The 15,152-nt window shown below is 46.9% G+C and overlaps 1 protein-coding gene across 2 annotated transcripts in view; it reads left to right on the top strand.

The window, feature by feature from the left end:
• LOC122553908 (short transient receptor potential channel 6-like) overlaps positions 1-6,008 on the top strand; it is a 138,569-nt gene extending 132,561 nt beyond the window's left edge. For both annotated transcript variants that reach the window (XM_043698415.2, XM_043698412.2), the window contains 2 exons: positions 1,935-2,010; positions 5,626-6,008. In XM_043698415.2, coding sequence (XP_043554350.2) covers positions 1,935-2,010; positions 5,626-5,750 — 201 coding nt within the window. In that variant the 3' untranslated portion in view covers positions 5,751-6,008. The remainder of the gene's footprint in view (positions 1-1,934; positions 2,011-5,625) is intronic.
• Positions 6,009-15,152: the final 9,144 nt, after the last annotated feature.

Genomic DNA, 15,152 nt, shown 5'->3' with positions numbered 1-15,152 from the left:
ACTACCGCTGTCTTACTCCCATTGAAACTGTCAAATGTTTGGAAATATGTTTAAATGTTACAGCATGGAAGACATTGTGATCAGTGAAAAGTGCTCTAAATACACCAGTAAAAAAATTCATGTGCTTCATAAATAATTAGGAAATTCAACATCACACACATGGCTCAGTGGTTAGCACTGCTGCCTCACAGTGCCAAGGACCTGGGTTTAATTCCTGCCTTGGGCGACTGCCTGTGTGGAGTTTGCACATTCTCCCCATGTCTGCCTGGGTTTCCTCCGGGTGCACTGGTTTCCTCCCACAGTCCAAAGATGTGCAGGTCAGATGAATTGGCCATGCTAAATTGCCCATAGTGTTAGGTGCATTAATCAGGGGTAAATGTATGGGAATGGGTCTGGGTGGGTTGCTCTTCGGAGGGTCAGTGTGGACTTGTTGGGCTGAAGGGCCTGTTACCACACTGCAGGGAATCTAATCTAGTCTAATCACATCATCTCCACACTATTTCCAGTTCAATGGAAAAGCTGAGGCAGTGGTAAAAGTCACCTAAACAAGGACTATCCGGCATGGACCTGTAGAAAGCAATCCACGAGTGGAGAATTACACTTACTGAAGGCATAGAGAGTAGTTCAGTCCAATGATTAATGTCACATCATACCCAAACTATTTTTCAAATGACAACTTAAAAAAAGTCTGAAACTAGAATCACTGACAGGAGTGAGCTTTAAAATCAAAGTGAAATGATAGGAAACCAATCTCCACTTTGACAAAACTGTCAAATTGTTGGGAGATTTGTGCACTGGAGAGCTAGTCAGAGGGCAAACATTCAACACTCTCAATACGGGTCAGTCCATAGGACAACATGGTACTCGTGGAGTTACACTAGCTGCCTGTGATGAACATGAACACTAAATAAATCATCATAACCCCAGATCTAGACATATAACTAGACAAGTTCCTCCTTCATTGCACAAAACTGATGAGTAAAGTGTGATATTCCCGACAGCACAGAGTACAGAACAAATATCAATCTCAGAGTCTATTGGCCCCAACAAGGACAAGAGCAACAACAGTTACTATGGGAACAGTACTCACTCCAGGATTGATATTCCACAGAGTCAGAACAGTACCTCGGAAATGGTCAGGTGCCGAATGAACAGCTGCAATTCTAGCAGGCCCCATTTTTGCCACTCAGGACGGTGGGTGTGATCAGTCAGGTGGCAAAGCAGTGCAAACAATCCCTTCAAACTGAGAAACATTTGCATACTTCAAAAATTTCTGAATTCAACCTATGTACCTTAGTGAAACTCAGTCTCTGATTTTTGTACCATTTGCTTGAATTAAAAATGCTATTGAATCATTTATTGACATGATGGTTTTTTGCTGTTCTTGGAGCTGCAGTTGCAATTACACAACCTTTTTCGTTTAGCACTTCAAGTAAGTACAATTCGTACAAAGGTGCTGCCTGAGAGAGTGGTGGAGATAGGTTCTTGCAAAACATTTCAGACAAGTCTGGACGAGCACTTAGAATGTAGGCTATGGACTGAGTGCAGGGGAATGGGATGGCAGAGAAATGGGGGCCAAAGAGCCTGTTTCTATACTGTATCACTCTAAAACTGTCTGAATCCTGAAGGAAAACATTGATGTATATAATTTTTAACTCATATATGCAATATTTGGAATCCAGTGCTGGTCAGTTAGCTACCACAATGAACAAACTGTCAGGCTTTGATGCTGTGCTGTGGAGAGAGAGCATCAATTAACGTTTTAGGTCCAGTGACCCTTCTTCAGGATTCTCTCCACAGATGCTGCCAGACCTGCTGAGTTTCTCCAGCAATTTCTGTTTTTGTTTCTGATTTGCAGCATCCATCGACAGTTCTTTGGTATTTAATGTGCTGTCAGTTTATCATGTAACTTGCTGCTATATTATTATCTGCAGAAAATAATGAAACGTCTCATCAAGAGATACGTATTGAAAGCTCAAATGGATCGGGAAAATGATGAAGTCAATGAAGGTGAGTCATTGAGTAAGGTTGCTATATTCATACCACATATACATTGAAAAATTTCTGTTTTTCTCAGCACTCTCTGTTGAGTGGAAACTGCTATATTTTGAAAAACTTCAGATCAAATCATGACATCTCCTTTAAACTTTCCCCCTCTTACCTTAAACCTATGCCACTTAGTATTTGTCATTTCTACCCTGGTAAAGGGATTCTGACTATCCACCCTATCCATGTCCCTCAGAATTTTATCTACTTCTGTCAGATCATCCCTCAGCCTCTGATGCTCTAGAGAAAATAATCTGAGTTTGTCCAACCTCTCCTTAAAGCTACTGTACTCCAATCCTGGTAATATCCTGGTAAAACTCTTTAACACCCTCTCCAAAGCCTCAATTTCCTTCCTTTAGTGTGGTGTCAAGAAGTATGTTTCAAGACAAATTATTCATCCACTGTGTAGATCCTATCTCAAGTTGCCCATTTGACATCATTGAGTCTCTCAATGGGATATCAGAAGCAGATTTCAATTGGTTTCCTCATTGACCTCTATAGTTAGAGTGTCTCCCCCTGTTTGAAGAGCAACAACTTTGAAGAATCCGATTTACTCTGTGGTGATTTAGTAGGATGCAGGAACGGGGTAAGACGATGGCTAGTGGGACATGTCTCCCACACACATCAGATTCAGCTAACCACAGTGGAACGTAACATGATGTTCAGAGCTGGTGTCTGACCCCTGACTGTTCTGGTTGTCTGCAGTGAGACCCTGTCTCAGAGCAGGAGAATGTGGTCATTCTAACCAAGTATCCTGCTGGATGTCAAACCAGTATCTAAAGACTAGCAGAGTCCACTTACTGGAACTGTCTGGAATGAGGCTTGAACTTTTCAATCTCTGACTCAGGGGTGGAAATTCCCAAAGAAAACTGCTGTCAGGAAAATCAGAAGGATGGCTAGTGTGAGAAATAGGAAAGTGTCATCATAGTGGAAATAAAAATGCTCTTTGGAGATTGAGACATGGGAACATTTAAGGGGAACAGTAAAAGGAAATTTTGTCTGTGTCTAATACTGTTGTACCAAAACTGAAAACAAGAATTGCTGGAGATCACAGTGGGTCAGGCAGCATCCATGGAGAGAGAGCAAGCTAACATTTAAAATCGAAATGACTCTTGTCAGAGCTGGAGTGTTGGGGGAAAAAAGACGTTGACAGTTCAGATTAAGAGAATAACAAAACAATAGTCTGTCTAACTGTAACTGTCCTTAAAACCTTCTTGGCTCAATATTGAGTTCAACACTTTCAGATTGTGAACCCAATCCATTGCCTTTCTTTTAGCTTTGCTTGTTACACTCCCTGTCACCCTCTCTCACCCTCTCTCCCCTCTCCCTGTCACCCTCTCTCACCCTCTCTCCCCTCTCCCTGTCACCCTCTCTCACCCTCTCTCCCCTCTCCCTGTCACCCTCTCTCCCCTCTCCCTGTCACCCTCTCTCACCCTCTCTCCCCTCTCCCTGTCACCCTCTCTCACCCTCTCTCCCCTCTCCCTGTCACCCTCTCTCACCCTCTCTCCCCTCTCCCTGTCACCCTCTCTCACCCTCTCTCCCCTCTCCCTGTCACCCTCTCTCCCCTCTCCCTGTCACCCTCTCTCACCCTCTCTCCCCTCTCCCTGTCACCCTCTCTCCCCTCCCCAACCCCAGTGGGACTGCTTGGTCTTTGCCAGTTAGATACACCATTTTTCTTTGCTGCCTGGTCTGCTGTGCTTTTCCCGCATCACTTCTATCTTGACTCTGCTCTTCAGCATCTGCAATTCTCACTTTCACCTACTCCATTGTTCTGCCATTCTCACATTCTAATCACTTAATCTGAACTATCAACATCCTTTCTCCACCAGCACTACAAACTCCCCCCATCCCTCCAACTATAGCATAAATGCTGACCCCTCCACACTTCACTTCAGTTCTGAGGAAGAGTCATCGCGATTGGAAACATTAGTTGCTCTCTCTCCATGGATCCTGCCTGACCCGCTGTGATCAACATTTGTTATTTTCAGTACAGATTCCAGCATCTGCAGTAATTTGCTCCTGCTGTTGTACCTGGCCTTTGCAAACATTTGGCAAAGAAAAATACCGAATTCCCCAGCACTAATATACTTCACTTTGATGAGTACCTAAAACTTTAAACAATAGAAATCAAAACACTTAATATCATTAGTTTGAGAGAAGGAAGCTCCTTTAATTTAAATGTCAGAAAGTGTAAATCAGAATATCCACATCACTAACCGTTGAGAGGTGGATGTTAATAGGAACTAGATTTATAATGTTCTAGTCTTCAGTCCACTGCTGTTCACCCTGGTGACACACGACTGTGCAGTGATGCATAGGTTGAATTGCATCATCAAGTTCGTTGATGGTACGACTGTAGTGGGTCTCATTAGCAGGAATGACGTGTCAGCATACAGAAAGAAGGTGCAGTGGCTAACGGACTGGTGCAGAGCCAACAACCTGTCTCTGAATGTGGACAAGACAAAAGAGATGGTCGTTGACTTCAGGAGGGCATGGAGCAACCACTCTCCGCTGGACATCGACGGCGCCCCCTTGGAGATCATGAAGAGCACCAAATTTCTTGTCATACACCTGGTGGAGAATCTCACCTGGACCCTCAACACCAGCTCCATAGCCAAGAAAGCCCAGCAGCATCTCTACTTCCTGCGCAGACTGAAGAAAACCCACCCCAAACCCTCATCCTCACCACATTCTACAGAGGGTTCATTCAGAGTACCCTGAGCTACTGCATCACTCCCTGGTTCGGGAATTGCACCATCACTGATTGTAAGACCCTACAATGGATAATGAGAACAGCTGAGATCATAGGGGTCTCCCTTTCCCCCATTACAGACATTTACACGACACGCTGCATCCGAAAGGCTAAGAGCATTGTGGGAGATCCCACACACCCCTCTCTCAAACCCTTTCCCTCCTGCCATCTGGCAGAAGATACCGGAGCATTCGGTCTCTCACGGACAGACTGTGCAACAGTTTCTTCTCCCCAGGCTATCAGGCCCCTTAACACAGTATGATCAGACTCTTTTCCATCTGAAATTCATTTGTATTGCTTCTATAAAAATGCCTGTTATTCATCGTTCTTCTGTTACATGTTAACTTGTGTGTTTTGCACTTCTTATGCACTTGATGCGGTGTACGAGTGTGTAGTTTGTGCTGTCTATGTAACACCCTCGGTCCTGGAGGAACACTGTCTCGTTTTTACTTTATTTGTTGGATATGGTAGAAATGACAAATAAAAGTTACTATTTATGTGAGTACAAAGGACAAGTTAGAAAAAATCCATAGATTAGTCTAAAAGGGTGGTTAAGCAGCTTGTATATTATTATGATAGCTATTATTTTATGTTACAAGAGTACAGTTAGTTTATTGAACAACTGATATCAATATATTGTACTTAGAACTGGCAGGGATGTTTGTTAATTTTAGACCTGAACTGCGGGTATTTTTTATTCAATATTGTAATAATCTTGCCTTTTTATGTTTTTAGTTCCAAAACTTCCATTCAAAATCATTTATGTTGCAAAATTTCTTCTTTATCAACATAGTTTGTTCACTTGTTTGCCTCTTGTTATTTTCAAGGCGAACTCAAGGAAATCAAACAAGATATTTCCAGTCTCCGATATGAACTCCTTGAAGAGAAATCACAAAACACAGAAGATCTTGCTGAATTAATCAGAAAACTTGGAGAAAAGTTGGGAGCATAATCCACAAAAGCAAACAATAACATAGTGACATTAAATCTTAAACAACTCTTTACAAAATCCATAACAATGTGATTGATTCTGCATGTTTATTACAATAATGCCAAATGTAATTTTAGATACAAACATTCCAATAGAAATTGAATGAATAATCAAATCAGTAGTTTTGCAATGATTTGTATAATATCAGATATAGTTCTATCCAATGATCAGGAAACATTGAGGTACTCGTTATATTAAATGTTTATAGAACAATGAAAACCCATGTAAAGTATATGTTTTATTTACAATGCAAAGGATCTCAGGTGAAGTTGGAATGCTTTGCACCTTCCTTATACTAGGTTATATTTAGAAGAGAAAGTTACATTCTGATGTGTTAAAGTGAAAATTTCTGTACCATAGAAATTGATTTCAAGCCTGCTTGGAATGAATCTAAACAACAGATTCATGTTGCATTGTCATCTACATTATAGAGTCGTAAAGATGTATAATACGGAAACAGACCCTTCGGTCCAACTCGTTCATACTGACCAGATATTCTAAATGAATCTAGTCATCTAGTCCCATTTGTCAGCATTTCGCCCATATCCCTCCAAACCCTTCCTATTCATATATCCATCCAAATGCCTCTTAACTGTTGCAATTGTACCAGCCTCCACCACTTCCTCTGGCAGCTCATCCATACACACACCACCCTCTGTATGAAAAAGTTGCCCCTTAGGTCTCTTTTATATCTTTTGTCTCTCACCCTAAAGTTATGCCCTCCAGTTTTGGACTCTTGCCCCCCACTCCCCCCCTCCCTCCCCCCGCCCCAGGAAAGAGACCTTGACTATTTACTCTATCCATGCCCCTCATCATTTTATAAACCTCTATAAGGTCACCCCTCAGCCTCCAATGCTCCAGGAAAATAGCCCCAGCCTGTTCAGCCTCTCCAGCAACATCTTTGTAAACCTTTTCTGCACACTTTCAAGTTTAGTAACGTCTTTCCTGTAGCAGAGAGTCAAAAACTGAATGCAGTAGTTTAAAAGTAGTCTAACCAATGTCCTGTACAGCTATATCATGGTATCCCACTCCTATACTCAATGTTCTATTCACTCACCAGGAATCTAAGTACAACTCTCCATCAGAACAAGGCAGAAAAATGTTAGAAAGATGATTGTTCCATTTGAATTATATTTCTGTGCAACGGTCCTGGTTTATGCTAAAAATATGACAAAACACATTTACAGAGAGTGGCCCACAGGATTTTTAAAGCTTTCTTTTTGATCAGTTACTGTTGTAAAGCAACCAAAGTAAAATGTTATAAGAGACATTGACAATCTACCAATCTTGAAAATTGCTGTAGTCCCTTGAAAAGCATATATATCATGGAAATACTTTTTCCCTCCTGAGATATCATCACTGATTGCATACTCTCACCCGTACGATAGGTGTTATTGTTGACCGATGTGTGCGAGTATTCCTGTTAGCTTCACAGTGCTTCACAATGCCTTGGCTGCAGTCCTCAAAGTTAGAGTTGAAGGATCCTTCCTGAGACCATCTCCAGCCAAGGACCCAGTGGCTCGTGAGGCAATTGCAACATCTTGAATCCTTGAGGTGTAGGAAGAGGCTTCTCTTCTCTCATGTGAAAATAGTACATCCAGATATTATAACCTTCAAGGGAAAATGCATTGGCAAAGTTAAAGGGATTGTTATTTACAATAATTTATTTCTCTGCATTTTCCATGTGCCCTCAGTATCTTTTCTGTCTTCCACTATATCTCGATGCAGGCCTGATACTAACAGCTGGAGTGGATGTTCCATGTTCTGTGGATGTTGAATATCTGTGCATTTGCTCCCTTGTGCAGGTTGGAGTTTCTCAGAGTGTGTCCTGCCTCAGTGCAGGCTCCCACCTTCCTGTACTGCTGCAGGCTTGAGATCCCAGGAATGGGGGACGTGGAGGAGTCAGGCATGTCTTGAGTGTCTTGAGACAAATCTTCTCGGGTGTGTGTCTGTTGCTCCCTGTCCGTGTGGTTCCTGCTGGCAACACCTGTTCTCTCTGAGAGAAAGGATCAGCTGGAGTGAGCTGCAGGGGTCTTGTGCCTTGCTATTGATGCTGAGCACTCACTGACACAGTGCAATTCCACCTGGAAACCTGGGCGCCCCAAGCATTCTGCTGGATTGGGTCTCTGAGGCAGCTGCCAACATTTCCATATTTCCATGAAGACACTCGTGCTGGAGCCCTCACTCATGAAAACATTCATCCTTCACTCCAGCTTACTGTGTGCCCCAGGCTCTCTGGCCTACATTCCCCATTACGCTTCTTGATGGCTGTGATCAGCCATATGTTTTATACCTGAGGCTAAGTAGGTGCCTGGGCCCTGGCAGCTCTCTTTGTACCAGACTGCTCCTGTGTTTCATTCTGAGCCGGCCACTGACATAGAGTTGTAGAGATGTACAGCACGGAAACAAACCCTTCAGTCTAGCTCATCCACGCCGACCAGATATCCTAAATTAATCTAGTCCCATTTGCCAGCACTTGGCCCATATCCTTCCAAACCTTTCCTATTCATATACCCATCCAAATGCCTCTTAAATGTTATAATTGTACCAGCCTCCACCACATCCTCTGGCAGCTCATTCCATACACGTATCATCCTCTATGTGAAAAGTTGCCAATTAGGTCCCTTTTATATCCTTCCCCTCTCACCCGAAACTTATGCCCTCTAGTTCTGGACTCCCTCACCCCAGAGAAATGACCTTGTCTATTTACCCCATCAATGCCCCTCATGATTTTATAAACCTCTATAACGTCACCCATCAGCCTCCGATGCTCCAGCAAAAACAGCCCCAGCCTGTTTAATCTCTCCCTATTTCTTAAACCCTCCAACCCTAGCAACATCCTTGTAAATCTTCTCTGAATCATTTCAAGTTTCACAACATCTTTCCAATAGGAGGGAGACCAGCATTGCACACATTATTTCAAAAGTGGCCTAATCAATGTCCTTTTGGGCATTAGCGCTTCTTCAGGAATGAGGAATGTGTGTCCAGCAGGCTAAGATAAAAGGTAGGGAGGAGGGACTTGGAGGAGGGGCTTTGGAAATGCGATAGATGGAGGGAGGTCAAGGTGAGGGTGATAGGCCGGAGTGGGGTGGGGGTGGAGAGGTCAAGAAGATGATTGCAGGTTAGGAAGGCGGTGCTGAGTCTTGAACTGCACAGTGCCTGCACAGTGGAGAGATAAATGAGTGGAGGGTGGGGGTGGGGAGAAAGTAGAGGGTGGGGGTGGGGAGAAAGTAGCATAGAGTACAGTAGGTGAGTGGGGAGGGGATGAAGGTGATAGGTCAGAGAGGAGGGTGGAGTGGATAGGTGGGAAGGAAGATAGGCAGGTAGCACAGGTCATGGGGACAGTGCTGAGCTGGAAGGCTGGAGCTGGGGTAAGGTGGGAGAAGGGGAAATGAGGAAACTAGTGAAGTCCACATTGATGCCCTCGGGTTGAAGTGTTCCGAGGTGGAACTTGAGGAGTTCTTTCTCCAGGCTTCGGGTGGTGGGGGAGTGGCGGTGAAGAAGGCCCAGGACCTCCATGTCCTCGGCACAGTGGGAGGGGGAGTTGAAATGTTGGGCCAGAGGGTGGTGTGGTTGATTGGTGCGGGTGTCCCGGAGATGTTCCCTAAAGCGCTCTGCTAGGAGGCGCCCAGTCTCCCCAATGTAGAGGAGACCGCATGGGGAGGAACGGTTACAATAAATTAGTGGATGTGCAAGTAAAACTTTGATGGATGTGGAAGGCTCCTTTGGGACCTTGGATGGAGGTGAGGGAGGAGGAGTGGGAGCAGGTTTTGCAATTCTTGCAGTGGCAGGGGAAAGTGCCAGGATGGGAGGGTGGGTTGTAGCGGCGTGTGGACCTGACCAGGTAGTCACGGAGGGAACGGTCTTTGTGGAAGGCGGAAAGGGGTGGGGAGGGAAATATATCTCTGGTGGTGGGGTCTGTTTGGAGGTGGCGGAAATGTCGGATGATTTGGTTTATGCGAAGGTTGTTTGGGTGGAAGGTGAGCACCAGGGGCGTTCTGTCCTTGTTGCGGTTGGAGGGGTGGGGTCTGAGGGTGGAGTGCAGGATGTGGACGAGATGTGTTGGAGGGCATCTTTAACTACGTGTGAAGGGAAATTGCGGTCTCTAAAGAAGGAGGCCATCTGGTGTGTTCTGTGGTGGAACTGGTCCTCCTGGGTGCAGATACGGCGGAGACGGAGGAATTGGGAATACGGGATTGCATTTTTGCAGGAGGTAGGGTGGGAAGAGGTGTGATCCAGGTAGCTGTTGTAAAAATGTCAGTGTCAAGTTGGTCATCATTAATGGAGATGAAGAGGTCCAGGAAGGGGAGGGAGGTGTCAGAGATGGTCCAGGTAAATTTAAGGTCAGGGTGGAATGTGTTGGTGAAGTTGATGAATTGCTCAACCTCCTCGCGGGAGCACGAGGTGGCGCCAATGCAGTCATCAATGTAGCGGAGGAAGAGGTGGGGAGTGGTGCCGGTGTAATTACGGAAGATCAACTGTTCTACGTAGCCAACAAAGAGACAGGCATAGCTGGGGCCCATATAGGTGCCCATGGCTACCCGTTTGATCTGGAGGAAGTGGGAGGATTCGAAGGAGAAATTGTTAATGGTGAGGACCAGTTCGGCCAAACGAATCAGAGTGTTGGTGAAAGGGTACTGTTGGGGATGCGGGGAAGGAAGAAACGGAGGGCTTGGAGGCCCTGGTCATGGCGGATGGAGGTATGGAGGGATTGGATGTCCATGGTGAAGATGAGGCATTGGGGGCCGGGGAAACGGAAGTCTTGGAGGAGGTGGAGGGCGTTGGTGGTGTCCCGAACGTATGTGGAGAGTACGTGGACTAGGGGGGATAGGACAGTGTCGAGGTAGGTAGAGATGAGTTCAGTGGGGCAGGAGCATGCTGAGACAATGGGTCGGCCAGGGTGGTCAGGCTTGTGGATCTTGGGAAGGAGGTAGAACCGGGCAGTGCGAGGTTCCCGGACTATGAGATTGGAAGCTGTGGGTGGGAGATCTCCTGAGGTGATGAGGTTCTGTATGGTCTGGGAGATGATGGTTTGGTGATGGGGGGTGTGGTCATGGTCGAGGTGCTGGTCGGAGGAGGTGTCCTCGAGTTGGCATCTGGCTTCAGCGGTGTAGAGGTCAGTGCGCCAGACTACCACTGCGTCCCCTTTATCCGCTGGCTTGATGGTGAGGTTGGGATTGGAGCAGAGGGATTGGAGGGCAGTGCACTGTGAGGGTGAGAGGTTGGAGGGGGGGCGGGGGGTCGACAGGTTGAGGCGGTTAATGTCTCGACAGCAATTGGAAATGAAGAGGTCGAGGGCAGGTAATAGGCCAGCGCGGGGTGTCCCACGCATCAATGAATTTAATACACGCTGTGACGCCGAACACTTCTTCCGTCGCCTCCACCTTCGAGCTTACTTTTACAATCACGACACCCGCCCACCTTCCGAGGACCCCTTCGCCCACCTCCAACACACTGCATCTACCTGGACAGGAACCCAGCACTGCCCGGTTCTACCTCCTTCCCAAGATCCACAAGCCTGACCACCCTGGCCGACCCATTGTCTCAGCATGCTCCTGCCCCACTGAACTCATCTCTACCTACCTCGACACTGTCCTATCCCCCCTAGTCCAGGAACTCCCCACATATGTTTGAGAAACCACCCATGCCCTCCACCTCCTTCAAGACTTCCGTTTCCTCGGCCCCCAATGCTTCATCTTCACCATGGATATCCAATCCCTCTACACCTCCAACCGCCATGACCAGGGCCTCCAAGCCCTCCGTTTTTTCCTCTCCCAACGTCCCCAACAGTACCCTTCCACCGACGCTCTCATTCGTTTGGTCAAACTGGTCCTCACCATTAACAATTTCTCCTTTGAATCCTCCCACTTCCTCCAGACCAAAGGGGTAGCCATGGGCACCCGTATGGGCCCCAGCTATGCCTGTCTCTTTGTTGGCTACGTAGAGCAGTCGATCTTCCGTAATTACACCGGCACCACTCCCCACCTCTTCCTCCGCTACATTGATGACTGCATTGGCGCCACCTCGTGCTCCCGTGAGGAGGTTGAGCAATTCATCAACTTCACCAACACATTCCACCCTGACCTTAAATTTACCTGGACCATCTCTGACACCTCCCTCCCCTTCCTGGACCTCTCCATCTCCATTAATGATAACCGACTCGACACCGACATTTTTTACAAACCCACCGACTCCCACAGCTGCCTGGATTACACCTTTTCCCACCCTATCTCCTGCAAAAATGCCATCCCATATTCCCAATTCCTCCGCCTTCGCCATATCTGCTCCCAGGAGGAGCAGTTCCACCATAGAACACACCAGATGGCCTCCTTCTTTAGAGACCGCAATTTCCCATCCCACGTGGTTAAAGATGCCCTCCAATGCATCTCATCCACATCCCGCACCTCCGCCCTCAAATCCCATCCCTCCAACCGCAACAAGGACAGAACCCCCCGGTGCTCACCTTTCACCCTACCAACCTTCGCATAAACCAAATCATCCACCAACATTTCCGCCACCTCCAAACAGACCCCACCACCAGGGATATATTTCCCTCCCCACACATTTCCACTTTCCGCAAAGACCGTTCCTGTTGCTCCCAATGTGGTCTCCTCTACATTGGGGAGACTGGACGCCTCCTAGCAGAGCGCTTTAGGGAACATCTCCGGAACACCCGCACCAATCAACCACACCAGCCTGTGGCCCAACATTTTAACTCCCCCTCCCACTCTGCCGAGGATATGCAGGTCCTGGGCCTCCTCCACCGCCGCTCCCTCACCACCCGACGCCTGGAGGAAGAACTCCTCATCTTCCGCCTCGGAACACTTCAACCCGAGGGCATCAATGTGGATTTCACCAGTTTCCTCATTTCCCCTTCCCCCACCTTTCCCCAGTTCCAACCTTCCAGCTCAGCACTGTCCCCATGACCTGTCCTACCTGCCTATCTTCCTTCCCACCTATCCACTCCACCCTCCCCTCTGACATATCACCTCCATCCCCACCCCCACTCACCTATTTTACTCTATGCTACTATCTCCCCACCCCCACTCCTCTCTCATTTATCTCTCCACTCTACAGGCACCCTGCCTCTATTCCTGATGAAGGGCTTTTGCTCGAAACGTTGATTGCACTGTGCTCAAGTCTAATGGAGATATCATACCCACTGATGAGGGAGTAGATGGATAGTCTTCCCTCTGCATCCTTGAGGGTTCACTGGCTTCCTCCTTAAGGTGGAGGTGGAGCTGACGGCCTCTGACACTGGCCTCTTCCTTGCAGAAGTTCACTGTGTGAGGAGGAAGTGACGAAATTGAATGGAGAGAATGGATAAAAGATTGTGCAGATTAAGAATGAATTTGTGCTGGTGGCAAAAGGGCAGCAGCACAACACAGTGGAACTGGCTAAGTTTATTGTCTACTGGCAGCTTGCTATCAGCAAGACCTGGTCTTCTCCAATCATCTCTACCACCGTCTCCTTGTACACACCACATCAGCTGACATGATAACCCCCATCCCTAAGCCTGCACTGGGGCTCTCTGCATGGTCAGGGGCATGCAAGGAGATCAGAGAGAGGATTGGGTATAGTGCACGTGGATGGTCATACACAAGCAAACGAGATGGTGAGGTGTACCCAATGCAGGAGTAGGAAGCATAGAGGGGAGGAATGGATCCTAGTCATAGTGAATGAGATTCATATGAGCCCTTGAACAAACATGAGGCATGAGAGTATGAGTGTTGTGGTCTGTCAGCATTGGTAATCTGTGTATGCACTGACTGGATTCGTGTGCTGTGTAACTTTGAGTGGAAGGTCAGAGTGTTATTTATCCTTGCAGAGCACAAAAGATCAAAGGTGAGTTTTCTTATGTTAATTTCCATTTATCAATCTCATTAACCTTGTTTGCATAATTAATGATGTTGATAAATGGAAAGTAGCATAAGAAAACTCACCTTTCTCCGGGGGGGGCTTTCTATGTGGGAGTCCTCCCCCTTTCTTCAGGGATCTGGGTGGAGGCTGTGGTACACAACAGTCCCATATATCTGCAGATTGTGGAAGTTCACAGACTCCCAGCCCAACTGTTTATTTTCCAGCGCTGTGGAGTCTGTAGACCATTTATTTATAGGTTTTGGGTGATTATACCCCCTTTTTAGTTATTTGAAAGTTCCCTCTGTGGTTTTTGTTTTGCACTTCAGCCCCATGGTCCTGATCTTTGGGCACCAGAGGGTTATGTGCAGACCGGAGGAGCCCCTCATGGGTCTGGCCAGGCTGGACACTCATTGGTTCAGGCAGTGAGGCCATGGAGGGATTCATTTCTATTGACTGCCGTCCCTTCTTGTGCAGTTCCATTTGAGCTCAGGCATACATCAGTTCAAACCTGTGGTCTCGGTGAGCCTAAGCTTCAGTAATGGCCATGGTGTTCCTCAGTGAGGAGAGTGACCTCTGATGCTCTTGATGCCGTAAGAGAGGTGTGGACACCATGGGGGACACAGTACTTCATCTCCCCCTCCAACTCCATTTTGATTTTGCCCCCTTCCCACTCTCCCTCATCTTTGGGGGTTTACATTGACAGTATTGGGCTTTGCTTGTAAATATTTAATTGGCTACACAGTGATTGCTGCTGGTGGTTAATAGCTAAAAAGAAATCAAAGTTTGTGCGAAGATTTGTAGCTCGGGTGCTCGTTGTTGTGGTTCTGTTCGCCGAGCTGGAAGTTTTTTTGCGAACGTTTCGTCCCCTGGCTAGGCGACATCATCAGTGCTTGGGAGCCTCCTGCGAAGCGCTTCTTTGATGTTTCCTCCGGTGTTTATAGTGGTCTGTCCCTGCCGCTTCCGGTTGTCAGTTTCAGCTGTCCGCTGTAGTGGTTGGTATATTGGGTCCAGGTTGATGTGTTTGTTGATGGAGTTTGTGGATGAATGCCATGCCTCTAGGAATTCCCTGGCTGTTCTCTATCTGGCTTGCCCTATGATAGTAGTGTTGTCCCAGTCGAATTCATGTTGCTTGTTGTCTGCGTGTGTAGCTACTAAGGATAGCTGGTCGTGTCGTTTCGTGGCTAGTTGATGTTCATGTATGCGGATTGTTAGCTGTCTTCCTGTTTGTCCTATATAGTGTTTTGTGCAGTCCTTGCATGGGATTTTGTACACTACATTAGTTTTGCTCATGTTGGGTAACGGGTCCTTCGTTCTGGTGAGTTGTTGTCTGAGCGTGGCTGTTGGTTTGTGTGCCATTATGAGTCCTAGGGGTCGCAGTAGTCTGGGTGTCAGTTCTGAGATGCTCCTGATGTATGGTAGGAGGATGTATGGTACATCAGGAGCATCTCAGAACTGACACCCAGACTACTGCGACCCCTAGGACTCATAACGGCACACAAACCA

The sequence above is a fragment of the Chiloscyllium plagiosum genome, unplaced genomic scaffold (assembly GCF_037043375.1).
Source record: "Chiloscyllium plagiosum isolate Xiang-an unplaced genomic scaffold, Cpla_swu_hap1 HiC_scaffold_6, whole genome shotgun sequence".
In the NCBI taxonomy this organism is placed as follows: domain Eukaryota; kingdom Metazoa; phylum Chordata; class Chondrichthyes; order Orectolobiformes; family Hemiscylliidae; genus Chiloscyllium; species Chiloscyllium plagiosum.
This window is presented reverse-complemented; position numbering and strand designations above follow the sequence as displayed.